The sequence below is a fragment of the Monodelphis domestica genome, chromosome 7, assembly GCF_027887165.1.
Source record: "Monodelphis domestica isolate mMonDom1 chromosome 7, mMonDom1.pri, whole genome shotgun sequence".
Taxonomy (NCBI): domain Eukaryota; kingdom Metazoa; phylum Chordata; class Mammalia; order Didelphimorphia; family Didelphidae; genus Monodelphis; species Monodelphis domestica.
Genome location: NC_077233.1, coordinates 167,308,339 through 167,336,312, shown reverse-complemented (window position 1 = coordinate 167,336,312; position 27,974 = coordinate 167,308,339). Strand labels below are relative to the sequence as shown.

The window sequence follows — 27,974 nt, the reverse complement described above, 5'->3', positions numbered from 1 at the left end:
GCCAAGATGCAAGTGGGTCTTTTTTTTTTGTTGTTTTGTTTTGTTTTGTTTTAAAGCAATGGACCTCTATAACAGACTGCAAAAATGAGAACCACTAGGCATCTGTACAGAGACATCACAGCAAATAAAATGAAAGGAAAAGAATCTGAACAGAGGGAGAAAGAGAGAAAGAGTGTGCTCCAAACACCAGGTCACAGATTAGTGAAAGTCTATCCATAGAGAGATGTTGAAACGTGTGTATATACTGTCTGGATATATACAAACATCTCTCTCGATACATACACAAATGTATATAATTCCTGGATCTCTACACAGGTACATAAAGTCTAGGTAAAGACCAGGGTGAGGACCAATATTTTATCATAATTTGGTCATTTCTTAAAGGGTTACATAATTGAAATCCACATTTAATTCAAAGACCTTATTATTTAAATCACATTCAGCTGTTTTGCACAAATTGTGTTTTTCTTTAAGCGACAGAAATATACATATAAGCTGCAAGATGTAGGCCTTTGTGGACGTCCCATTCCACTTCATCTTCCTTTTCCTTTTCTGTTCAGTTATTTGGCTACTAGCAGCTTCTAGCATACTCATCCTCTCCAGTTCATTTTCCCAAAGATACCTGGCGAGGTACTCTCTTTGCTTGGGGGCTTCTCTGATGCAGAAACCGAAGAGATAAATAAACATCGACCTGGCCCTAGAATGCATAGACTGTAAAATAATATCCCCCTTCTCTTTCCCCACTTCTCCTGAGACGTATATTTCGATGGCAAAAGAATGCTTGGTTGCTGTTGTGAAATTCACAGTGTTTTGCTCGCAACACAGAGACCTTTGTTATTATTTATATTTTTTGCTTTATATTTGTGATAGATGTAGCAAAGAAGGAAGAAAAAAGAGAGGAAATGCAAGTAAACACCCAAATGAAGGTTCTTCAAGGACCCCTTGACTGGAGCAGTAGTGATTCAATTCAGCCCTGACTCGAGAATACATGCAGCTTTCTGTGCTATTGAAACCTGGGTCTCTAACTACAGATCCTGACCTCTTGCCCAATCCAAATTTATCAGAATAATATTTGCTGGCCATTTGCAAACTACTTAATCTCAGAAAGGGTCTCTGCAGGTCTAAACGTGCCTGCCTGATTTGCTCAGCTGGTGACCTGGACATCTGAGGATTTACATCAGCTGTGTCCACAGATAGTTCTTGATTTCTTCTGTAATAGCAAGCCACAAGCAAGCCACGACTAAAAAGGAAAGATTGGAAGAGTGGAAAGAAGTGGAGGAAAAAAGGGAATGGGAGGGGATAGAAACAGGGAGGATAAAGGAGGTAAGAGAGGGGGTGGGTAAAGGAGAGGGAGAGAGAGAGAGAAGAAAAGGGGAGAGAGAGGGAAGAGAAAGGGGGAGAGAGAGACAGAGATCATACAGAGAGACAGACAGCAGACAGAGACAGAAACAGAGAAGAGACAGGAGAGTGGGGAGAGAAAGAGAGGGAAAGAGATAGACAGAAAAGAAAAATAGAAGCAGGACAAGAGAGAAAACAAAGTAAGAGTCAAAGGAAAAAGAGAGGGGGGAGAGAGAAGGGAGAGAGAAGAAGAAGAAGAAGAAGAAGAAGAAGAAGAAGAAGAAGAAGAAGAAGAAGAAGAAGAAGAAGAAGAAGAAGAAGAAGAAGAAGAAGAAGAAGAAGAAGGAGAGAGAGAGAGAGGGAGAGGGAGAGGGAGAGAGAGAGAGAGAGAGAGAGAGAGAGAGAGAGAGAGAGAGAGACAGACAGAGAGAGAGAGAGAGAGAGAGAGAGAGAGAGAGAGAGAGAGAGAGAGAGAGAGAGAGAGAGAGAGAGAGAGAGAGAGATGGTGGCTATTTATTGTGCTAGAGGCCATGTATTGCTATGGCTATGCTGTTCTAAAAACTTAAGGGGTGGAGAGAAGTCCATTTACAACAAGGAGGCCCTCTACCATGTATCCTGGGGTTTTGGCTCTTCATAAAAGACTGCATTCCATCCAGCCTGTTTGTATTCTGCAGATTTAGAGAGGTTAAAGGAGAGAATGTGGGAAGTGCCTAACATTTGCTGCTTTTACCCGGGGTCTTGGACTTCTCACCATTGTTCCCCTGGGGGGGGGGACGCTGTGCCCCAATCATTCTAGTTCTTCCCTTGGAATTCTGGGTTTTCTGCACACAAGTGTAAAATCCCCAGAGGGTATGAGTATTATAGTGGGACAATATAAAAATGATGGCATCTAGTGAATGTAAAAAAGACAAAAACCAATTTTTCCTCTCCAGGAATTTTACAGAATTACTGCCTTAATCCAATCTTCTGTGCTGCACAAAACGGGGCATGATCACGCTCATACCAACATTCTAAATATGTTGGGTCTCCCATTCTTCTTACCACTGGAGAGGAAGGAAAGAGTAGCTACAAGATGATTTTCTTAGAAATGAAAGTTTTGGTTATTTGTCAGGTTTGCTCAACCTAGCAATACTTCATTCTAATTCCAGCTATCCCTATGAATGTGGGGCATACATTTATACATAAACACATCAGCACACAAGAGTGTGCATGTTTGCACATGGAGAAATCAAATGCAACATATATAAATACATGGAAATACCACATTTATAACTTATGTCAATATACACACCTAGAAGGTGAATTATTCATATGATCCTTTACAGCAGAGTCCAAAAACGATTTCTAAATAAGCCTGATTGTCAGATTTGCTCATGTCTCGGGCTTAGTAAAACTCGGCATAATGAGTGTGGAAGCAGCTCACCTCTTGGCTCTCCATTTTTCTCCTCTTGCTTTTCCGCTTATTCTGCTAACTGTAGACCCCAAGGGTGAGGCAAAGAACAGAGATTTTCCTGTTGTCCACTGCTCGCTTGCACAGGCTGCAGATTTGATCCCAGCAGCCCCACAATGGGAATATATAGAAGTTGGTCACCTTTCTGGAACCCTCACTCAGGATGGGAAGTCTGGCAAAGGGTTGACAATCAAATACATTTAGAAACGAGGCTGATCCCAGGAAAATCTGGGCTTTCTGGTTCTCTGAGAAAGACGGTGGTTTGGATTAGGCCATCGGGTCCTTTGGGTTGCCCTGCAATATGACATTTTTCTCTACCTTACAGGAGAATACTTTGATCCAGAGTGGGAAGGCATTGCGGGGAGCTGCAGCTCAGATTGATTTTTGTTTGCTTTTGCTGCTTCTCCAGCTTCTTTGAGAACCTGCCTCTTTTCTCTGAAGGTGAGACTACCTCTCACAGAAACACAAACAGTAGGAATAGAAATAGCAGCATTAATAACAACTACAACAAGAATAAATAGCAATAAATAATACTACTTTGCACTTGCATAGAACCTCTCATCTCATCACCTCAAAGTGCTTTTCTGATGGATTGTAAGGGGACATTTCTCCTTCTCTTTCCCCCCAGTGGTTCAGGACAAGGATACAAATCTGCTTTGTGATGGAATACATCTGGGTGCCATTGCCCCAGCTTCCATTCAATTCTGACAATCCCTTACCCTAAGCTTGCACAGTTCTTTTTGAATCTGGGTCCCTTAGGATAGGATCTTATTAGAAATTTATGAAATAAAACTAAGCGACTCCTAACTTCCCTACCAAGATCAACACAACCTGATAAAGCTCTGAAACACAAGTCTATTCCAGGAGGGTCTACAGTCCTGCCCTGCTCCAGTCAGCATCCATTGCCTTGCAGAAAAGGCTTTGAATGAAACTGTTCCATCCCCTTCCTTCCAACCTAGCTTTCCACAGTGATTGAAAAGTAATATGGTTCCTTAATGATATATATGGCTTTATATTAGTATATCTATTTTGGATTGTTTTCTTATCACTCACAAATGAAAACATTTTATTCCTGTCACTCACTGACCAGCAGATTATAGGGAAGGGTTGGTTTCAGATTTTTGCTTTGTTGTGGTTTTTTTTTTTTGTCTTTGTTATTTTATGTTTTGAATTTCTGAGGACTGGCTTCAAACGCCTGTCATGGGAAAGAAGGTACCTCCATAAATAATGTACGTAAGCAAAACAGTGATTGCACATAACAAACAAAATACTCAACTTAAAAAAACACACTCAATAAATAAAAACGACTCCTTTTCAATCTGGCTCATGTTAAAAAGAGGTCAATTTTTTAGCTAAGGCCTCCCCTCATAGAGGGAGGCAAGTATTCATGAAGATTAGAAAGGGCTTTTTGTCTTGGGACCACTAATAATAACAATCACTTTAAATTTCAATTTTTATCCATTTTTTTTTTTTGCAGAAAGTATTTACTATTGTCTGTGAGCTTGCCTCCAATGCTCAGTCTGGGAACAGTCTCCCATTGGCATACCATGCCATGCCTAACAACAATAATAAAAAATGTTAATGGATTAAAAACAACAACAACAAGAAGACATATATCCAATAGCCAAGGATGCTTTAAATGAAATGACTCTCCCAACCAGAGCAAAAGGCAAGGACAGGGCTTGTATACACTGAATATCAAGGGATCCCCGCAGAGCCACATGTTTCAGTTGCCTCTGGGACTTATTTTACTACCCTTCCCTCCCAATTCTGTTGGTCCAACCCTTTAGGACCTTCACGTGTTGGGATCTGAATTTGTTTCAGCCTTAGCATTATCTGTACCAATGCAGAAATGTTTCAGTGTCTCTAATGACCTCCATTAGCTTCCTCTAATTAAATATGTTACACCTTTATGGATTGGCTATGCCTCTCAGGGTGCACAGTAATTCCTGCACACAAAGTATTAATTGACAAAGACCATGCACGATTTTGCTTGCACAGTGAAAAGGAGAGATGGGGAAGGGGAGGGAAAAGGGAAGGCAGGAGATGCCGTCTGATAAGCACAATAGAAGATAAACTTTGCCTCAGCATTTACAGCTTGCCCTATCTCATCAAAGTCCTCAGATTCCAAGCTTGACCCTGAAATGAACACTGTACAAAAAATACATTGAATTTCAGCATAATTTACCCAAGGCTTGGTGGATAACACTGTTTTTTTTTTAAACAAACCATTGGCATCACAATATCCTACAAGACACGGGTACATCTGAGCTTATAATACTGCCATCTACCTTGTAAAATTCAGGATCCATTTTTTTTCTTTCTACCATAACATACTGTATCATGGGGAAAAAGAGTAACCCCAAAGCATAGAGTTCCATGATCTGTTTACTCTTCAGGAAGGTGCTCAGGGGAATGTGGCAAATACTTCCTTCCCACAAAGACTTGGAGTTTCACAAGTGGGCTCTGATGCCAGCTGATTCCAACGTTTGTTGATTTCCCCTACAGTGGATCACAAGTCTTCCTTCTCTCTGCCATAGAAACAGGCTTCCCAAATAGAACACTGCTTTTCCTGTTCCATACAAGGGCTTAAGCAGTCAAATAATAATGATGATGATGAGAATAATAGTAATAATAATAATAAATAAATAGACGCGAATCCATAGAAACTCCCAATGTATGTACAACAGAAGTCACAAAGTTGAAGTCAGATACTTAAGTTTTCCCTTTTTTTGTCATCCTTTGCAAAGGCAGGAGTACAAGAAGGCATTGTTAGTTGAGTGGGACAAACTCAGGCATCTGCCGCTAAAACAAATCAGGTTGTTGTTTTTTTTTGTTGTTGTTTGTTTTTTTAAGGCTTTTTTGTCTATGCAGAGTTAATAATAATGCAGAAGCCGGATTGATTGAAAGAAAGGGTAGGGGCAGGGGAAAAGGGGAGAAGAAAAGAAAAAAATAACAAGGAAATGGGGAAGAAAGAGAAAGAGAAAAAGAGATGACTTGATAATGCCAAAAGGAAGTCAATACTGTGTCTACAGATGGAGAAGTGCACACTGCTTCCCTCTGAAAGCTTCTCAATGTCTTTGTCATTAATACTGTCAGTTAAGAACACATTTGGATGGAGTTCAGCGGCAGCTAGAACACAATCGTTCACTTGGCCTGTCTGAGGAAGTGCAATGGGGAATAGGAGGTTGGTGGGGACCTAGCCTAGAATATCCAGGTAGACTGGGGATGCCTTGGCCAAGTTCAGAAGGAGGGAATGGATATCTTTGATGTTAAGCCTCATGTGGGGCTCTCGCTGCCAGCACCCCAGCATCAGGTCATACACTTCCTTTGGGCATGTTCTAGGCCTCTGCAGGACTCGGCCCTGAGTGATGCATTCGATCACCTGGAAAGAGACCAAACACAAAATCAGCACAGAAAAGGGAAGATGCCAAAGTATAGAAATAACACAGAATGATTAACCAAATATAAAGAGAGAACAGAACAGGAAAGAGTAACTTAGAATACAGTCTTAAAAGTATTTTCAATTTGTTTAAAAGAATACTTTTTGCAGGCTGATTTTTATATAAGGTTAATTTTTATTTATGGACTAATTCACAATGCATCATGCATTGTGTAAGATGTGTAAAGATGCTGTAAGATATTCTAGATGATGTCAGCAAATCCTTAAGAAAGGTAAGTGATTTATTTGTAATACTAAAAAGCCACAAACTAGAATATCTATTTACAGAATTATAAACAACATTTTTGTGTGGTAAGGCTCAAGAAAACTTTACAAAATAGGACTGGGGAAAGGAACATAAAAAGTTCCCTCATTTTTATAACAAAACTCTCTGTTTAATTTCCCAAATATATAAGGAACTAAGTCAAATTTACAAAAAAAGAATCAAGCCATTCCCCAATTGAAAAATGATCACAGGACATGGGAAAGTTTTCACATGATGAAACCAAAATTATTCATAAGCACATGAAAAAATGTTCTGAAAAAGTGTCCTAAATCCTTCCTGATTAGAGAAATGCAAATTAAAACAACTCTGAGGTACCATCTTACACCTAGCAGACTGGCCAATATGGCAGCAATGGAAAGTGATAAATGTTGGAGGGGATGTGGCAAAATTGGGACACTAATACACAGCTGGTGGAGTTGTGAATTGGTCCAACCATTCTGGAAGACAATTTGGAAGTATGTGCAAAGGGCTTTAAAAGAATGTCTACCCTTTGACTCAGCCATACCACTACTGGGTTTGTACCCCAAAGAGATAATATGGAAAAATGTGTGCAAACATATTTATAGCCACATTCTTTATGGTAGCAAAAAACTGAAAAATGAGGGAATGCCCTTCAATTGGGGAATGGCTGAACAAATTGTGGTATATGTTGGTGATGGAATGCTATTGTGCTAAAAGGAATAATAAAGTGGAGGAGTTCCATGTGAACTGGAACGACCTCCAGGAAGCGATGCAGAGTGAGAGGAGCAGAACCAGGAGGAAATGGTACAGAGACTGATACATTATGGCATAATTGAATGTAATGGACTTTTCTACTAGCAGCAATGCAATGACTCAGGACAATCCAGAGGAACCTATGAGAAAGAATTCTATCCACATCCAGAGAAAGAACTGTGGAAATGGAAATGCATTAGAAAAATGTGATCAATCACATAATGCAGTAGGGATATGATTGGGGGTTTGATGTTAAAGGATCACTCGAATGTAGATATGAATAACACAGAAATAGGTTTTGAACAAGGATACATGTATAACCCAGTAGAACTGCTTGTAAGATTTGGGAGGGAGGCAGGGATCATGAATCATGTAACCATGGGAAAATATTCTAAAATAAAGGGGGGCAGAAAGTTCCCTCAAATTTATTACAAATTACAAGTAATAACAACTCTCCATATAAGTTTTCCAAAGTTATATGATACAAATTGTCTCTCTCCCTCCCTTTACTCCCCACTCTTGGTGCTGGCAAGCAATATGATCTGGATTAGACATGTATTATCATTAAATTATTTTTTAAAGACAAATTCAGTTGAGTAGAGTGTAGGAGATAGACATAGATGGGGATGCTGGGAAAAAGCAAGCTTACACTAGTTATGGCACAGCACCTGGAGAAAAGAAGCATTCCTCAGATTATGGCTTCTATAATATGATAATGTCATTGTTTGCATGAAGATGAATCATGTAAGTGCTATAGATGCTATCTAAATTTTGGCATCCTGAGACAATACCCTGGATGTTCTGCCCAAGAAACATCTATACATTCCAGTTTTACAAAGTTGCCATTTAGTCCAATTTTTGATAAATATCTTTTCTTTTTTCCGTAATTTTATGACTGCTTAGCAAATATCCAGGCCACTGGAATGATCATATTGGGTAAAGGAATGGAAAGAGAGGAAGACATTTCAGAATTAAATTAAGGTGGCCAGATAAGGATTTGCGCCATAAGTATATACATATTTAAAATAGTGTTACCCCCACAAATTATTTATAAAGCAAATGTTTAGATATAATCATGATTATGTCATTAATATATACATATAAGATATACATATAATCCAAAGTTAAATATAAAATCACACATAGATTCATACATTAAATCATTACATAGGCACTTAGAAAGATGAAATAGTTTTAGTGATATGAATATCTATATATACATCTAATGTATACATGTGTACATATTTTTTGGTTTTAGCATTGAATTACATTGAACTGAATGAATTAATAGTAGATATTTAATACAGGTCTCCTCAGTTCATTTTCCTGCATTTTCCCATCAATGGCAGAAGATGCTTACTTCTTCCAAGAAGTCATTGTAGTGCTGAAATCTAGGGAATTTCCTCTGACCTGACAAACCCAAACATTTTTATTCCTTCTGGAATCATTTTGCATATTGATATGATATTTGATCTAACCTTGTGCTTTCATCATTGCAGGGAGGTCCTTGTGAGAGACCTCCATTTGTAAAACCATTGGTAGGTTGATTGATCTGAATTGAATAGAGGGATAATTCTCCCTAGGAGCTTGTTGTACTGATAAAAATCACAGGACTGGATCAAATATACATACACACACACACTGCCCAGGGTTCCAGAGACAGTATATGTCAGAGCAGGGGCTCTGAATCCAGGTATTTTCCTGGGTTCCTTTACCTTCTTCTCAGTACCTTGGGCAGAAGAATTATTGATCTGCATCAATAGAATTCTCTCCTGAATCTGCCTTCATCAATAAAAGTCCCAGTGCATATGTTCACATCAGATCTTTTCATAGGACTTGCATCTTTTTGAAGTGTTGAGAGCACCTTTCTCCGCCAATGGAGGTTGTGAGCTTCTCTGCCATTTATAGTTTTAGATAGTTACACAGGACACTGAGAAGGCAGGAACATGCCCTGGGATATATAGCTATTGGGTGGCAGGGGTAGAGGCAGCTAGGTAGCACAGCAGATAGAATGCCAGTTCTCGAGTCAAGAAGACACCCCTTCCTGAGTTTAAATCTAGACACAGACACTTACTAGCTGTGTGACCCTGGGCAAGTAACTTAACCCTGTTGGCCTCAGTTTCCTTATCTGTAACATGAACCAGAGAAATAAATGGCAAATCACTACAGTATCTTTGCCAAGAAAACCCCACATGGGATGTAGACTCTAAACGATCACTCTGTTGCAATGACTAATAATAGGGAAATAGGTCTTGATCAATGACACACGTAAAACCCAGTGGAATTGCATGTTGGCTATGGGGGTTGGAGGAAGGAGGGGGGGAAAAGAACATGGATCATGTAACCATGGAAAATATTCTAAATTAATTAATTAAATAAAAAATTTCAATAAGAAAAGAAAACCCCACATGGGATCATGAAGAGTCAGACATGGCTGAAAAGGATTGAACAACAACAACTATGGCAAGGCAGAATTCGAACCCAAATCTTCTTTTGGGCCACATCTCCATTCACTACTACATGCTGTCTCTCATCATGTCATATCAATTGCAAAATGATTCTGAGAGGAATCCAAGATTAAGGACTTTAAGCTATTGACAAGTAAATGCCCCAAACCTTAGTGTAAAACCAACTATGAAGAGGTCCAAATGAAATAGCCAATATTAATTAATACATATTCATTATGTCATCTATCAATCTGTTTTGTAAAAAAATTCATTCATGATTTATATCTTTTAAACTTAATATTCTAAAAGGTAAATCCTAATGTCCATGGAATTGATGTATATATCAACTCATTTTAATTCTACTTTCACTAAGGATCAAGAATGGAAATGTCCTCCCTGCTGCGGAAGGAGAATGCTCTGAAATCAAATGACTCACCTCAGTGGGCAGCCTTCCTGGGGGGACTTGGATACCTACCTCGTTGTTGGAGAGCTGATACCATGGCTGTTTGCCATAGGTGAAGATCTCCCATAACACAACTCCCAGGCTCCAGACATCACTTTCTGTGGTGAATTTTCTATACATGATACTCTCGGGAGGCATCCAGCGGATGGGCAACATCGTATGGCCCCCAACCTGGTAGGACATGAAAATAAAAAAGCAAACAAGCAAATTGATGCCATCTGATTCTCAAGCAGATTGCCAATGGGGAGGCAAAAAGGGGGTCTAGAGGGCTTTCTCCTTCTCATTCATGCCTATCCATTTTAAAGAGCTGATGGGACTAGCAACATACAGTATAACATCATGGACTGTCCATTGAACTCTGAGTCAAAAAGACCCCAGCCTAGAACACTTGGAGGGGGAGGGACCCCCAGAGGCAAGCCACCCAACGCCACCGTGTCCCTGCCACTTTCAAAGACTGGAATTGGTAGAGAGGGTGCGGATTTGCATTGGTAAAAGGAGTTTCTCATCAATAGTTTCTTATACCAATAACACAGGAGCAGCCCCGGGGGAGAAAATGGGACCAACAAGCAAAATATTCATCAATCAATAAATTAACAAGCACTTAGTGAGTACTTATCATAGGACAGGCACTGGGAATACACAGATAAAAATGAAACATTCTCTGCCTTCACAGGGCCTACTCACAGTCTACCAGGGGAGACAAAATGTGATCTTCTTATCAATGTGGGACCATTAACTCCATCGACATAAATGGAGTGCAAGCTGTGATAAAGACATCTTTTCCTATATTATTTACAAAACCCCTAAACTCTCAGCATCAAAGAAGGGCAGAGGAGGGAAGCGTGGAATGGCTCCACTGGTGACAAATGCTTACTTTCTCCTTTGTGGTGTTCATTAATGAGAAATCTTTGGGGGCTGCATTTAATACTTGGGGTCTGTATATTTTTTCCAGCCACTAATCAGTGGGTTACTACACATCCTAAATAAAGGATGAACTTTCTTTAACCTTATTTCAATTCATGGAAAGGTGACTTTTAATACATCATTTCAGTGAAATCACTGTACTTGCATTTATTTTATTGAGAAGTTCAGTGGGAGTCTCATTATTTTAGGCTAGGGGTTCTTAACCTCTTTTGCAACATGGATCCTTTTGAGAGTCTGGTGAAACCTATGGATCCCTTGCCTAAATATTGTTTTTAAATACATTAAGAATGGAGCCTCCTGACAAAGAGGCACTGGACCCAGGGTGGAGAATGAGGCATATATTGTTGGATAAGATAAATGAGGAGATTTGTTTTATTTAACATTACAATGATTTTTCTTTTCTTTTTTTCTTCAGTAAAGTATGTGAATATGCAGGGGTGGGGAAGTTGGGAATGTCTAATGGGAGGGGGCAAAAATGGATATATTTTAATTTTTTAAAGTATCCAAGTGATTTTCTTTAAAAGAGAAAGAAATACAGTTATCAAGATATCAAAAAACTAGTTTACAGACCTTAGGGTAAGAAGAGTCCATGCTCTAAGTCAACATATCAGAGAGGACGTTTGGGGTAAGTGAGAAGAAAGCTAAATTTGAGTCAGGGAACCTGGGACCAGATTTCAACACTGTCAGTCACTTGTCCACTCTAGGACTCAGTTTCATCATCTGTAAAATAGGAGATTTGGCCTAGATGACCTCCAGGATGATTCAAATCTCATCTTTAATGTTTACTACCTTTGTGATCTTGTGCAAGACACAATTTCCTTCAGCCTCAGTTTTTTTTTTCATCTGTAATAAGAAGGGTTTTGTTTAGATGGCCTCTGAGGTACTTTTCAGGTTAAAGTCTATTAACCCTTCAAGCTCTAAAGCTACCATTCATGGTATTTATTTTTTGACCAAGTTGTCATATACTTGCTTTCCAATCACACACGCATGCACACACACACACACACACACACACACACACTCACATCCCATTTTCTGTTAAGAATATCTCTGAAAGGAAACTTGGAAAAAAAAAAAAACCTTTATAACAAGTTTCTCTAATAAAGGCCTCACTTCTAAAATAAATACCAAGTGAAATTTACAAGAATCAGAGTCATTCCCTAACTGATTAATGACTGAATAATAACAGGCAATTTTTAAAGGAAGAAAGCCAACCTATCAATAGTCATATGAAAAAATGTTCTAAGTTACTAATATTTAGAGAAGTACAAGTTTAAAAAAAACTTTGAAGTACCACTTCATATCCATTAGATTAGCTAAGGTGACAAAAAAAAAGGAAAATGACAAATGCTTTAGAGTCTATGGGAAACCAAGTACATTAATGCACTGTTGGTGGAGTTGAGAACTTGTCCAATCACTCTGGAAAGCAATCCAGAACTATTCTTCTAGAGCTATTAAACTATGCAAACCTTTTGACCTAGTGATGCCACAACTAGATTTATAACCCAAAGAGATCAAAGAAAGAGGGGAAGAATCCATGTGACAAAAATATTTATAATAAATCTTTTTGTGATGGCAAAGAATTGGAAACTAAGGAGATGTCCATCAACTGAGAAAAGACTGAACCCTTTATGGCATATGCATATTATGAAATGCTCTCTGGTTTGAGATAAAACTGGGAAGATTTGTATAAACTGATACAAAGAGAAGTGAGAAGAACCAGGAGAAAAAAATTATACAATAATAGCAATATTGTTAAAATAATTAACTTTGAAAGACAGTAACTCTGAGCAACATAATGACCAACCAGAATTCCAAAAAGCTCAGGATGAAAGTTGCTATCCACCTGTAGATAGAGAACTGATGGACTCTGAGTACAGATTAAATCAATATTTTCTTGTTCTTGTTCTTGTTCTTCTCCTCCTCCTTTTCCTCCTCCTCCCTCTCCCCTTCCTACCTCCTTTTTCTTCTTCTCCTTCTCCTTCTCCTCCTTTTCCTCCTCCTCCCCTTTCCCCTCCTACCTCCTTTTCCTATTCCTCTTCTTCCTCCTTCTCCTCTTTTTCCTCCTCCTTCCCCTCCTTTTCCTCTTCCTCTTCTTCCTCCTCTTCTTTTCCTCTTCCTCTTCTTCCTCCTCCTTCTCATTTTCCTCTTCTTCATCCTCTTCCTCTTTCTTTCTTTCTTTACAAATTCTTTCTTTCTTTCTTAACAAATTCTCCCATTGGCTGTCTCCAAAAATGTATGCTTCACTCTTCATTTCAAGACTTTTGCCTCTCTAGCAGGAAATGAGTGATATAGCACTAAAAGCTTAAGTTACTTTTCTGAAGCCCTCAATCAATAAGTCAGTGAGAAAAACTAGGATTCAAATTCAAGTACATTTCTCTTCCCAGGGATTCTTTAGGACTGCTCAGCCCCTGATGCTCTATGATTTCTCTGTCTCTTGTAAAGGTTTCTGCTTTGAGCATCATACTTAGATCTATTAAAGGAGGAAATGGATTTACAGAGTACAAGGCACTTTTAAAAATCTGTGCCCAATCTCCACACAACAGTTACTTTTGGGGACTTCATCCTCATACTAACCAAATCTTTATGCCTATCTTTGAAAGGTCTCTGAACCCATTATGAAGGCAACTCTCCCACAGACCTTAGTATGATTGATTGGGCTGCTGTCTCTTTAAGTTTTAAATAGCTCCAGGAGGCTATGACAAGAGGGCATTGCAGCTCCTTTGGTTATCCAGTGCATTACTGCTTTAGTCTGATTTAAGAAAAGAACAGGGGAAGATGGCACGAAATTGACACAGGTCAGCCACATAGCACAGTAGATAGAGAGCTAGACCTGTAGTCAGAGGAAGATCTGAGTTCAAATACAGTCTCAGACATTTAATAGCTCTGCAGCTCTGGGTAAGTCATTTAACTTCTGTCTGCTTCAGTTTCCTCATTTATAAAATGAATACTAATAAAAGCACATAGCCCCTGGTACTACTGTGAAGATTGAATGAGATACTATAAAGTGCTTCGAGATCTTTAAAGTGCTAAATAAATACAAGCTAAATATGGAAATGTGTTTTGCATGATTTCACAAATATAATAGGTATTATATTGTTTGCCTTCTCCATGATGGCAGAGGGGCTGGAGGGAGAGAATCTGAAACTCAAAATAAAAAAAAATGTTAAAAAGTAAGAAAAAAATATCCCCCAAAGAAAATAAGTTAATAAATGTGAGCTATAAAATTAATCATGATGATAATCTAGGTTATTATGATTAAAGACTACAATTAGATAACATAGACTATTTAGTATGTTTTGTGAAAGCTGGGAATGACCTTTAGTGCCATGGTGCCTGGCATCTGATGCCATCCTAAGACTCTCTCTCTGTCACTTAAAAGAACTACTGCCAAATGATCAGTGGACTTTCATTCCACACAAGAGTCAACATCTAACTTATTCTTCTCGGCCACCATTTCCCAGAAAGAAACTGAGGGATCCTTTACAAAAATTGCCAATTCTCAAATTATACTGTTTCCAACTGTGCTTGACATTTTCTGTAATTATCTTGAGGAAGGCCAGCGTATTTTCTGTCCTTCAGCAAACACTGATTGAATACCTGATGGATGTGCCACACTGCACTAGGGGTACAACAGGACAACTCCCCCCTTCTCCTAAAATGGAAATCAAAATCCCTGACCTTAAAGAGCTTTTATTTAGTTTGTTGATTTTGGCCTGTCTCCTTCCCCCAACTCTCATAGAGCACTTAGTCAATGTTCTATATAATCATTATAATAAATATATTCTATAATAGAGAGAATCCTTCTAATGATTACTTATAACTCATCCTTATTTCTAGTGTCTTTTGTCCCTTTATCATCTCCAATTTAGCCTGTAAACAGCTTGTTTGTATCATCTCCTCCTTCAGACAGTGAATGTTTTAAGATCAAGGACCTTCCTTTGCCTTTGAATCTCAAAGTGTTTACCCCAGTGTCTGGCACATGGTAGGTGTCTTGACCCATTAAGACAATGAAGCATAATAGAAAGACCACTGTAGCCTTTTGAGAATTCAGTATATCCACAGTCCCAGTCATTGCAGCAATCACATGTGCCCATCAGCATCTCTTGCTACTACCCTGATGTAGCTGCTAATTTTTTTTAAGAGCACAAGCTGCTGCTTGGTGAAAGATTCCTACAGTCAGCAGTTTCCAAACACTTGACCATGCAATCTTCTCACTGTGTAACCTCTTCACTGTCACTCAACCCACTTTCTACCTCATTCTCTGAGAACAGTAATAAAATCAGTGTTACCATTGCTATTGGAAAAGGCATGGAAATTGACTACCCTATGACTTTATTCACCATCTCTGTGATTTTACCCTTCCCCAGCCATCACTCCCTATATGTTGTCTTCCCATATTAGAATATAAACTTCTTGAGGATAGGATGGACAATCTTTCCTTGTCACTATCTCTGTCTCTCTCCCCTCCCCTCTCTCTGTCTTTCTGTCTCTATCATAACTGCTTTTCATTCATTCATTTACTTACTCAATGCATTCACTCACTCATTCATTCATTTACCAGATTTGGTCCAAAATTGAATTCTAGTCAAGATGTGCTCTGCTTGGTCAAGGTAGATTCTCTAGATGCCCTATCCCCAAAGATGCATAAGATTCATTTTTTCTTTGCTGGGTTTAGAAGCTAGGTCATGATTAGTACAAATAATGAATTCCCCTTCAGTGGTAGCATTATTTGAATTCACATTGCATTTTTCCATTGGAAATAGGTAGAACTAATTACCATATTTTACATAATTATAACTTTAAATAGTGTGAATTTGAATACATGGGACCATTTCCTTATGCATAAGGACTTTTTGATGAGGAAGAAATGTTTTGGGAAAAAATGAAGATGATTGGTGGCTAATCTTTCCTATATATGCCACCTGAAAGTTTGGGACCTTTATCTAGATACACTAAGAACCACTTAAAGCAGTCATCTTTTATGTAGAGCCAATTTTACAGTGAGATGGGTTAGGAAAGTACATATCTGGAATGGACCAGGACTTCCCGGGGCAGAGATAAACTTTTTAGTTCCAATATTTTATGATAATGTAGTAGTAATTATTTCTTTTCTGGGAACTGAGAGTCCAGAATGGAAACACATGAGCAATGTATATCACTATTTGGTTAGGGTCAGGATGGGGAAAGAGAAATGTGATGATCTAAAGGAACCTCACACTTGCCATATTATTTATTTGGGCAAGTGACTCTTTTTCCTATTCTAAACTCTCATTGCATTTGCTTAGTGTGAAAATTAATGGCATATATATATATATGTATATATATATACATATATATATATATATAATTGTTTTTGTCCAGGATTTCAACTCTAATAACTCTTAGTTGGAAAAGTCAATTATAAAAACTGCCTTGTGTTGCAATTATCCATGATCCAGAGCCAAAACAAAAAGCTCCTGGTAGCTCGAAAAATTTTTTAAAGATTTAATTTTTGATTTATACATGTTTTCCCATTTGATCATTTATTTTATGCTTGAAATCTCATTGGGACAGCTTTTTCACTTTAATTCTTTCAAGAATCCCTTCTGGGATTTCACACATGCTGTTATAAATAATACTCTCCTTGTTCTGATGTCAAAACGGCGAGTGGTAGGAGAATCTAATAAAAGTTCAGTCAGGGGTCAATTTTTTTTTTCTAAACCTGCTTGGAATGTTTCTTTCCTTGAGCCTTTTCTTTGTGACTCTGTAGTATGTGACAAGATGGAACCCTCCCCAAAATATGGCCACTAAAGCCACAGATTCCATTGTTTTGGGCCTTATAACACTACTGATCATATGTGCTCTCCAACATAATGCGGCATTTGTTGATCACTGGGCCATTTTCCAGCTTTCTTTCTTGTCCTTACACCACACCATGTTAGTTATTCTGTAAGGTCCTGAAGGCTAACCCAATGTCAGGGGTTTGAATTTATGTATTTTTCTTCAGGATTTGTCCAGGTCTACTAAATTCCGTCATAAAATCAACAAAATCTGAAGACCTTCAGAGAGTCTTCTCAACCAATGTGGTATTTCCAAAGCATTTGGCACTTGCAGGCATTCAATAGATACTTATTGAGATAAGCTGGCAAAAAAGAGTGTGTAAATTATGGAACTATAACTTCCTGATCTTTGTATCCTTAGCATTTAGCAGTATCTGGAACACAGCAATCTCTTGATAAATGTTTGTTGATTGATTGACTGATCTTGACACTCAAAGCTTTCTACTCTATGGTTGCAATCAATCTGTGCAAGTTTCTGTCATATTGTAACCCTCACCCCTCTAAGTATTCTTTATTTCAGTAGAACTTCACTACTCTCCATCCTTATCTAACCTTCTTCTATCTGTTTCTTTGCTAGATATCAGGGCCTCTTAACTTGGGGTCTGTGAGCTTGATTTAAAAAAATATTCTGGTAATATTTCAATATAACTGGTTACCTTCATAATATACTTATTATGTATCTTATCTTACACATGTAAAAACATTATTTGGAGAAGGTATCCAGAGGCTTCAAAAAAATTCCAAAGGATCCCATGCCCTTTTCTTCAATAATTGCAATGAGGGGTGACCTACCACTTCCCAAGGCAGCCTATTGCACTTTGAAGGAGTACTAATTATTAGGAATTTATGCCATACATAATGTTGGATTCTTCCCTTTTTGCAGCTTTCACACACTGTTTCTAGCTGTGTTTCCTGGGGCCAAGCACAGTAATGCCTCTTCCCAGTGACAGCCCTTTAACAACTTAAGGGCAGCTATTGCCTCCCCCCTGAATTTCTCTTTCCAAGGCTAAGCCACTCAGTTTTTTTTTAATAACCCTTTTTCTGACACATACTGGCTATGTGACCCTGGGCAAATCACTTCTTAATGCTTCAGCTAACTCTGTAAGATTGGTTCAGATCAGTGGCTGGTCTACACTGGTGAAAGGAGTTTCCACACTGGCAGTTCTTTAATACTCCTGTCATCACCACACTTAGATCCCTGCCCCAACCCCACCCCCAAAATTCAGTCTTTTAGTTGTTAGGTTTTATTCCAGAGTTTTTATTTCCAAACACATCACTAAAATAGAGTCACCATCATTTTATCTTTTCCCTCCCTCATTTCCAAATGCCCTTAATGCTGGACATTCTCCATCTTCCATCTAATCCCTATGACTTTCCTCTTCCTCCAAGCCCCTCTCTCAAGTTGTGCCTCTTAACATCACCTCTAGAAACCAGCAGAGACACTGAGCCCTGGGTCCAGGGGAAATGGTGTCTCTTCTTTCCAACATTTCCTCTCTAGGTTTATGCTTATTTCTGCTGGGAATGGCACAGGACTAGAGTATTCCTGCTATTTGAAAAGCACAAGCAAGTGTTTGTCTTGGTAAATGATTCTTGATGAAGAGATAGAAGGTAAATACCGCTCACCCTGTGCCTTTTAAACCAAACTGGCAAAGGCCAACTGTGCCTACGAGACCACTTCCAATCTGTGGTATTTACTCATTGACTGAATGATAACTTGTTTGGGAGCCAAATATTTTACTCCCTTAGAAACACATGGGCCAAAGGGCAAGCCCCATTAAGAGATGATTAGTGGTAAGAGGCTTTTGGTTGCATTAAATATTAAAGGGGCTCTTAGACCTGCTCATCACACTCTACCCAGGATTGCTTTGTTTCAGCAATTCTTCCTGACCTGCTCTTAAAAATTCATGACAGCTGTAAACTAAGAGAAATTGCTAAATCTTATTTACTTATTTATTATGTGTCACATCTGTAATATGAGGTTTAAAAAATAACAATTGACCCCACAAACACTCCCTTTGCTAGCCTGGAGCTATTGTGGTTAGATTGTGGGAGGCCTCCTGACAACCTCTAGGAAGATAAATCTATAATATTCTGCTATATAGAGACATGGAAAGGCAGAACGGCATGGTAGCTAGAGAGCCAGCACCGAAGCCAAGATGGCCTGTTTCTGACATATAACTAGCATTTTCTATCCATATATTTCCACTGAGGATGGAGTTCTTCAGGATACCCACCAGGCCCTTCCCGTACTTCTCTCCACTTGCAGGAATGCCTCTTCACAACAGTTGTCTAAGGGGCATGGCCCCCTGGATGTGCCACCAATGTATTCCAACTTGACATGCTTAAAACCAAGTAGAAAATCTTCCCTCCCAAATGTGTTCCTTTAGGCTTTTTTCACCGCTTTTGGCAGTAGCATCATCAGTATCTGAAACCCTGTACCTACTCCCTCAGAGCTTGTATCCAATCGATGACCAGGTTCTATTTATTTTAAAGCCAAAATATATCTTCTACTGACCAGTTCTCCTCATTTCCACAGAAGCCAGCTTGGTTAGGGCAAGAAACACACCCTGACAATTGAAGTCATCTCTACAAAGGCCATCCTGCCTCTATTTCTCCCTCTACCCCCTTTCAATTCTCTCCTCTCACTAATACTCAATTATTCTTCATTACTCAAGCATAGGTCTGATCATGGAACTCTTACTGAAGACCTCCAGGGTCATCTTATTATCTATAAAGTCAAATACTAACTCTTTCACCTGTCCTTTAAAGTCTCCAAACAACTGGTGAATCGCTGTCCCCTTCCTATCCACCATCTATACCCAGGCAACTGCAAATGGTGCCTTATTTGTGTATAAATTGTAGCCCTTCTCTCCTCATTAGACAATCAGCTCTATAGATGCCGGGACAGTAGCTTATTTAAACTTTATCTCTCTCTCAGAAGCTCCATGGCATTAGCCAGGGAGGGAGTGGACAGATGCTGAATTTGCCAACGGGAAAACGAGTTGGAATCTTACCTTCACCTAGGACTGCGACTACGTCATACCCTGCCAGGATCACATCATCATTGGTCTTCTTCGAAAAGGAAGGACAAGCAACCACTACTTCTACAGTCGCTGCTCCTCCTGCTACCACCCCTAGTAAGGATGCTCTAAATGTAGTGGACATCTCATAGATATTGGCCAGATTGAAAGGAATGATTTCCCAACAGAACTGCTGGCAAAATAGAGCAATAAAACTATTGATGGACCTAAGAATTGGAAAATTCTGATTCTTTGTCTCACTCTGCCAGTAGGTGGCTGTGACCCACAGCATACCACTTTATTTCCCTGGGCCTCAGTTTCCTTACCTATAAAATAGGAGGTTTAGGCTAGAAAATCTCTCAGATCCCTTCTATTTCTAAGTCTCTAATCTTTGATATGGGGAGGCACTAGGCAGAAAGAGCATTGAATTTGGAGCCACACAACCTGGGTTTCAATACTGGCTCTGTCATTTTCTATCGATGTGACCATGGGCAAATCATTTAGTGTCCCTGTACCTCAGCTTTCATATCTATAGAACGAGGATATTGGATTCAATTATCTCTAAGGTCTCTCTCTAATCTAAAAAAAATGAGCTGACAGTCCATGAGCCTATGATTTCTAAGACTTCTTCTAATTCTAAAATTAGCTGAATCCATGAGAAATTCACTCCACCCTAACCCCTTTAGATTTTTTTTTATTGTTTTAACAGCATTATTCTAGTTCAGGCCAGAAGTAAAAATTTGTATTTGTATATGACTATGCTGTCATTAGGATGAAAGGTCATTTAGAATCTTCCCTCTAAAGGCACTGAGGGCATGTTTGGCAAATTTGCAATTAGGCCAAGATTGAAAAGGATAATTAATACAATGTATTATAGAGTAAGATCTCAAAAAAAAACCCACTTTGACAATTAGACCATAGAGTCAAATTGAATTAACTAAATCAACAATTTAATTAAACATTTATTCTAGTATATTTGAACAAATGTAAATATAAAAGTCTTGAATTTTTAAAAAATCAACAACACAAGTACAAGATTAGGGAGGTGAGATAAGAGAGAAGTTCATCTGGAAAAGAATCTGGGGATTTCAGTGAACTAGAATCTCAAATGAGTCAACAGTATAATACAGCAACCTTAAAAAAAGCTAATGTAAACTTAGACTTAATTAAGAGAGGCATAATAAATAGGAATGGGTAAGTTTTAGTGCTCTTATACTCTGTCTGGATCATGCCATATTTGAAGTCTCTTTTTTACCTTTGTCATCTTCCCCAGGGCTCAGAATAGTGCTTGGCATATAGTAGGTGCCAACTAAATGCCAGCTGACTGAATTTTGTGCTCAATTCTGGACACTTTATTTTGGTCAGTTGTAGAATGCCTAGAGGAGGTCAACCAGGATGGCTTAAGGGCTTTGGGTTGATGCCATGAAGGAATCAGTTGAAGGAAATGTTGAAGTTTATACTGGAGAAGAAAAATTATGGGTGGAGGATATACAGGAAAGGAGAGAGAATTAGAATAGTTAGCATGTGGAATTGGGATTAGACTAGATTTAGAGGGCAGAACTAGAATCAATGGGTGGAAGTTACAAAGAAGGAACTTTAAGAAAACCTTGTTAAAAATTGGATAAATGAAATGGATTGTATTGGGACATAGTTGGATTCTCTCTCACTGGCAATTGTCAAGCAGATATATGAACCATGATTTATAGGATGTATAGAAAAGGAATTTATTTGGAGATTATGGATTGAACTAGAAGGCTATGGAGGTTTCTTCCAAATATGAGATGCTTTAATTCCAAAGTTGTACCCTGGAACAACAGAATTAGAGAGTTGAAGTCACTTTACCAGGTTTTATGGTCATTTATAGTCTAGTTCCTGCCATTTTCACCAATCTAGTTCCCTCCATAGTTTTATAATTCTCAGGACAATAAGGCCTTGGTCATCCCATTTCCATTCTGCAATTTAAAAAAGATGAAAAAGGAGGAATGTGGAGAAGAGAGAAACTACAAATTCAAAGATTTCATGGAAAAAGCCTTTTCTAATTGTTCTTCTATCCTCTTTTATAAAGGAGATAATAATAGCAATACAGCTATGATCTCTTAGACCTTTCTATTCTTGCTTTTAAGACAAAGCTCTTGAGTATCCAGCCATCATTAAGAATGTTTTTCCCCCTCCAACTTTTTCATTCTCTACTATAGCAACAAAACCTTATATCTTTTAAGTGTTCTATATTTTTCAAAGTATTTTGAAATTGATTATCTCTTTTTTTTCATAAAAATTACCTGATGGGAGGATAGCTATCACAATCCTCATTTTACATAAGGATAAACTGAGACCCAGAAAAGTAATGTTAGTTCATCAAAGTCCCACATATAGTCAGAACTAGAATTCAAGTCTTTTGATGACTAATTTAGTTTTTCTAATTGAACCATAAATCTGACATGGAGTAAGGTTTAGGGAAGGGGAATAGTCCCTCTTCTTTCTTCCCAGTGGAGATCAGTTGAGGTCCAGATCTACCCACAGACCTTTCATAGTCTTCATCTACATTGGTGTGCTGCTGCTGACCAAGATTGCCCTGAAAGGGATGACAATGTCTGGTTCTGTGCAACAATGCCCCACTTTCCAAGCTCTGACCCAAGTGATGCTGTTACCTTGCCTTCCTTTTCCATCTTTTATTGTGCCCCTTCCATTGGGCATTTTTAGATCCCTGAGACCATTTTGAACACAAATCATGACTTCTGACCCAACTTCTAAAAAAGTGTCTGGGGCTGCTAACATCCTAGTAGTTAGGTTTTCCTGTTGAGAGCTATGGGGAAGCTTGGGGGGCCCATCACTCTCTAGGGATGACAGAATGGGGGGAGAGGGGGAGGGAGAATGACTTACTGGCACAGAATTCTTGAATGATTCCTCATGTCAGCCTGGGCTACGCTTCTCAGGTTTCTCACTCCCCCCTGCTATAATGTAGTGTAATGCGGTTATGTATGGTATTCTGTCTCAGGAGGTGATGATCTTTGACCTCTGACATCACTCTTTTTCACCTTACTTTGCATTTGATTCTAGTCATAAACAATTAAAGAATCTCTCAATGAAATACTCCAACTGCATGTGTTTAAAAATCCCATTTTCCCCAAAATAAGAATTCTTTATTCTAAGAACAAAGCCAATTTAGACATTTAAGGACCTGCCCAGCCTTTCTGCCCCCCTCAGCCCTCACATAACTCTTAGCCACATTAATGGGCAGTCTCCTGAATGGATCAATGGAAGGATGGAGCCTTCAGAAAGTCCTCATACAATATACTGCCTGGGGTGTGAGGGCTGTGTTGTACCCGTCACTTAGCAGTGTCATGTTGTAAATTGGGAGGCTGTACATTTCATCAGGCTGCCCCCTTTTAGTGGTCGCCATTGCTAAGGTTATGACAAACAGCCAAACAATAAGGTTTTTACACAGGAAACCCGTTGCATGGTCCTTCTGTCACTGTAGCCCTCACAACTGAAGCCTTATATCATTTTATGGTTAAAAGCCCCAGTATAGTCACAATTCTAGGAAAAAGAAAGGTTCAAAGAATGGACAATAAAAGCTCCACTGAATTGTTTCACTGGGCCTGAATTGCAGATGATTGTAGTCTAGCCTGGTACTTCTCAACAGCAAAACTTCAATGGGTGATTGTCCTTTTGGAGAAGGAGGTCCCGTTTGTATTGGGAGGGTAAAGAAAAGAACAAGACTTCGACACAGAAAGGAACATCTCTGCTGTGGAAGAGTATTGGAACTCTGTCCATTGAACAGCTTTCTGGGCAGCTGTCATTACGAAAGCCCTGGTGTTTCTTGTGGCCAATAAAGTCAGAGATCGGGTTTCCTGTTGGGTCCTGTGTATCTATATTCCGTTACCAATCCCAGCTTGGTTGTTAACACTGCAGATCCTGTTAGTATTTCTATTCTGTTATTAGGCTCAACCTGGCAGTTAACACCACAGATTTTGTTAAAAATTCACCAGGAACCTTTCTTCTCCAGGCTGTGGAAGATTATTCTGCCATGACAATGAATTTCTTTGGTCTGGATGGTTGCAAGGATAAAAGTAATGCATTTGAGCACCATCTTTTTTTTAAAGGGAGTTTCAAATTTTTTTTGATATCATTAAGTTCCTTCTCTAAGCAGGTGAAGATACATAGGCAAAGAGAACCTATATGAAGGAACTGGAGACATTCACTGTTCTACCAGCAAAGTACATGAGCTCATTCCTCCAAGTCAGTAAAAAAAAGTCACAGTAGCAAATAAAAACAAACAAACAAACAAATAAATAAATCATAAAGGAGAAAGACTGGGTCTCAGATTTCTTTGATATATAAAGCCTGGTGAAGAAACTCCCTCTTCCAATGCAGGCTAGTGGCTTTTCTGCCACTTATAACCTTAGGAAGCCCAGAGTAGATAAATGAGTTGGCCAAAGTCATGCTGCCATTATGTTTCAGAGGTAGGATTTTAATAGAGGTCTCCCTGGATTTAAGGTCAATTACCTATGCTTCTATCCACTATACCTGTGGTGGTGAACCTATGGCACTTATGCTAGATCCTACTCTCCACACTCACCTGAGGACATTTCTCACATCACCCACCTCTCTGCCTAGCAGACCAATGGGAGCGCTTCCTCCTTCCCCTGTCTGGGGCAAGGCAGGGAGTGGAGAAGCTCACATGAGGCAGGATGGTATAGTTTGGGCACTCAGTCTTTAAAAGGCTTGCCATCACTGCACTATACCATGGCTGTCCCTAGGAAAAAAAGCAAAATAATAGGGATGAAAAAATTTTCAAAGTATCTTGACTTGGAAGTGTTTGCCACAAAAATCCATTTTCCTGCTCACCAGCCATTACAATCCTGTCTTGGAGCTTGTAGTTGCCTTGTCTCACTAATTGTAAGACTGACTTCCTTCCATTAGTCTAGGGTTGAGGCTGATAAAAGGCATAAGAGTTTCTTTGAGCAACTACTTTACTAACTTTTTCTCATCATCTTACTCAAGAATTAGTTTTCATGATTTTCCATAGTGTGGTTATTTGGGATCCAGACTCTTTCTGTGTATGGGCCTCCTGGGTAAAAGCTGCTCCCTGTGGTTAGTGGGAGAAGCCTAATGCATCATGTATTGGAGGGAAAGCTATGGCAAGTAAAAGATGCAGGTGCTTTTGTTTAAAGATTTTAGCAGGAGTGACTTTAACATAAAGCTGTCTTCTTCCACCCCTAGGACTATTTTAATAGGTTCTTTCATTTGGCCACCTTTCCCACTTATTATCATCTCTCAGATGTCAGATCTCTATAGGAAAGGATGGACAGGTCTGTTATGATAAGCTACTCTTGATGAATTTTTCCAGGCAGCAAGTAGCCTGATATTCTTAGACACTGTCTCTAATGTACTAGTATCCTGTGAACTTGTCTGGTCTGCTCTTGTCCAGTTCAGTGAAATTCCATCATCAAATTCTTGCTATATTCTTCTGTCTTGAATGAACAGGATGATTCACGCTAGTAATACGATCTTCAGTAATAAAGTACAAAGGGGCAGTTAGGTGGCTTAGTAGATTGAAAGTCAAGCCTAGAGGTAGGAAGTCCTGAGTTCAAATACTTTCTCTGACACTTCCTAGCTGGGTGACCCTGGGCAAGTCACTTAAACTCCATTGCCCAGCTCTCACTGCTCTTTTGCCTTGGAACCAATTTACAGTATTGGTTTTAAGATGGAAGGTAAGGTTTAAAAAATAATAATGAAGTACAAAATAATGTAAATGCTTATTAGAATATTACTCTATATTGAAAATGTTTATCAAAACAGGCATATTTTAAATTTGGTCTGGATAAAACACAGGTACAAACTTAAGTTACTACTATTTTTCTTTTAAAATTTTATTCAAAGAGAAAGGAAAGGAGGAAATAGGGAAAGAGAAAAAATGGAAGGTGATGGGAATAAATAAAAGAAGAATTTAAAAGGGAAAAAATAAAATTTTATTCAAATATTTGTTTTCCCAATTATATGTAATAACCACTTTCAACATACATTTTTTAAAATTATAAGATCCAAATTATTTCCCTTCGTCCCTTCCCTCCCACCTCTCAGAGATGATTAGCAATTTGATCTGGGTTATGCATGTGTTGTCATGCAAAACATATTTCCATATTGGTCATTGTTGTGCTTCTATTTTTCCATGCAACAGAGATGGGGCACTATTTCACAAATGAGTTCATAATTAAACATCTGTCTCCCATGCTTTCTTCACTAAAGGGTAGAAGGGACATATTCAAAGGATGCTAAATGACCAGCCAACACTCAATAAAGGAAGAAAAAAAAGTTTAAGAGCAGGGATCAGTTTAGAGCAGGGAGGCCTACTGGTGGAACCATGATTGAGAGTCGACATTTAGATCTTATTGTCCTAGTCATAAGTTCATGACATATTATTAGCTAAAAGGTTTCTCTATTCTAGATACTATTGCTATCTCAGATGGCAAGTCTGTTAGAGGGTGCTTCAGATGAGAGAAGGGGGAAGGGTCAATTCTTTTACTAATGTATAGATTTGTAAGGGTTTAGACAATTTAAAAAAAAGTAATTATTAGGCAAATAAAAAATCCAGTATGGGAGATTTGGACAGTTAGTTTGTTGTTTTTCATTCTTTCTAATGGATACTTTGCTTACTGGTTTGACAACTGGTCAAAGTATTTTGACCAAATGGTTAAACCAATGGGACAATTTGACCAAATGGTCAAATTGTCAAACAGGTTTGACTGATCATTTGGGTGCTGTGTAGGTATATTCCAATCAGGTTATGCACAAGCCTGATAGAGAAAAAAATCAGCACACAGTATGTGAGGAACCTGCAATTTCCTTTGTGCGGGAATTTATTCCACCAATACAGATGCCAATCCAGCTTTCAGAGGCTCAGAGAGGCCACTTTTCCATGGTCACATAGATAGTAAATTATTTTTGTCAGTTTCTTTTATTTTAAAATGGAAATGATGGAATAAAGCTGTTTGTAAATGGAATTCCCTGGAAAGAAAACTGGGAGCCACATAAATCAAAAGAACAAACTCCAAAAGTCCTAACCAACTGCTTCATCTCCTTAGAGGAGAGAGTAATGGACAAGGTTAAACCAAAGGGTACAGGGAAGGTCCAATCAGAAAGAAAGGTCATTCTGCCCAGCCAAGTACAACTTCCCAAGGCACTACAATCACACAGAAAGAGGGTAGCATTTAAGTTGAGATGTAGTCACAACCAAAAGCCCTAATTAACCTTCGACCTCTTTCTTAAAAATTCTTTTCTTCAACAAAAGAGGAGCAAAGACATGGAGCATTCATGAGAATAGGGGTGCAAAAGGATGCTCATGTTGGGTCCTTTTGCCAATGCCAGGATGTTATCAGTGATTGTGGGAACTGTGTTTTTTCATAAATGAAATAGAAGAGTCCAGTGAGGGATTCAGACACTTCTTTTACGTATTATCTGCCAGAGCTAGTTTATATGGCTGTACATGGAGCTGAGAAGAAAAGATTTGCTACACAAAAAATATTACATTAAAAAAAAGTCCTACCCCCACTCACGTGCAAAAGTGGATCAGGTGGTAGAGTACTCCAAAGCAATGGATTTTGTGGATGACCTGACTCTCAGGTGTGTTGAAGAAGGGGAAGCAAAAGGGTCTAAGTGATGCTCACTAACAGGATGGGGGTGGGAGTAGTACTCTAAATATAAGGAGACTGCTGTACCTGGAAGTAAAGTGGGTATCTTCTGAGTGGAGTGGATGGGGGGAAGAAAGTTGTAGAAGATTGAAATGTATTTAAGGGAGGGGGGAAATCACTAGGGGAATGTAGACAGACTGTTGAACATAGGAAAGTGTTTCTCTTTTATTTGTTTATTTTGGGGTTTTATTTTTTGGAAAATATTTTTAAAGTACTTTTTTGTCTTTGGAAAAAATAAATCTTTCCCCCACCCCTTCTCCAACCTCAAGCTACATACAGTCTATGGTAATGCCATTATCTAATTTTTCTGTTTATTTTCTGAGGTATATTTTTAAAGATCAAAATGACTTTTCAAGGGGGGGCCACTGGAGGGTGTT

The 27,974-nt window shown here is 38.8% G+C and overlaps 1 protein-coding gene and 1 long non-coding RNA gene across 7 annotated transcripts in view; one reads left to right on the top strand and one right to left on the bottom strand.

Annotated features, from left to right (window-relative positions):
- The first annotated feature begins 3,117 nt into the window (after window positions 1–3,117).
- On the top strand, window positions 3,118–10,348 carry LOC130455545 (uncharacterized). The gene is made up of 2 exons (XR_008913597.1): window positions 3,118–3,229; window positions 10,051–10,348. It is a non-coding gene; the product is annotated as an uncharacterized LOC130455545 (long non-coding RNA).
- Window positions 4,250–27,974, bottom strand: part of NTRK2 (neurotrophic receptor tyrosine kinase 2) — a 427,840-nt gene continuing 404,115 nt past the window's right edge. For all 6 annotated transcript variants that reach the window (XM_007498888.3, XM_056805953.1, XM_007498890.3 and 3 more), the window contains exons 17-18: window positions 10,153–10,311; window positions 4,250–6,173 (exon numbers count right to left, since the gene is read on the bottom strand). In XM_007498888.3, the coding sequence (XP_007498950.1) occupies window positions 5,988–6,173; window positions 10,153–10,311 (345 nt within the window). In that variant the 3' untranslated portion in view covers window positions 4,250–5,987. The remainder of the gene's footprint in view (window positions 6,174–10,152; window positions 10,312–27,974) is intronic.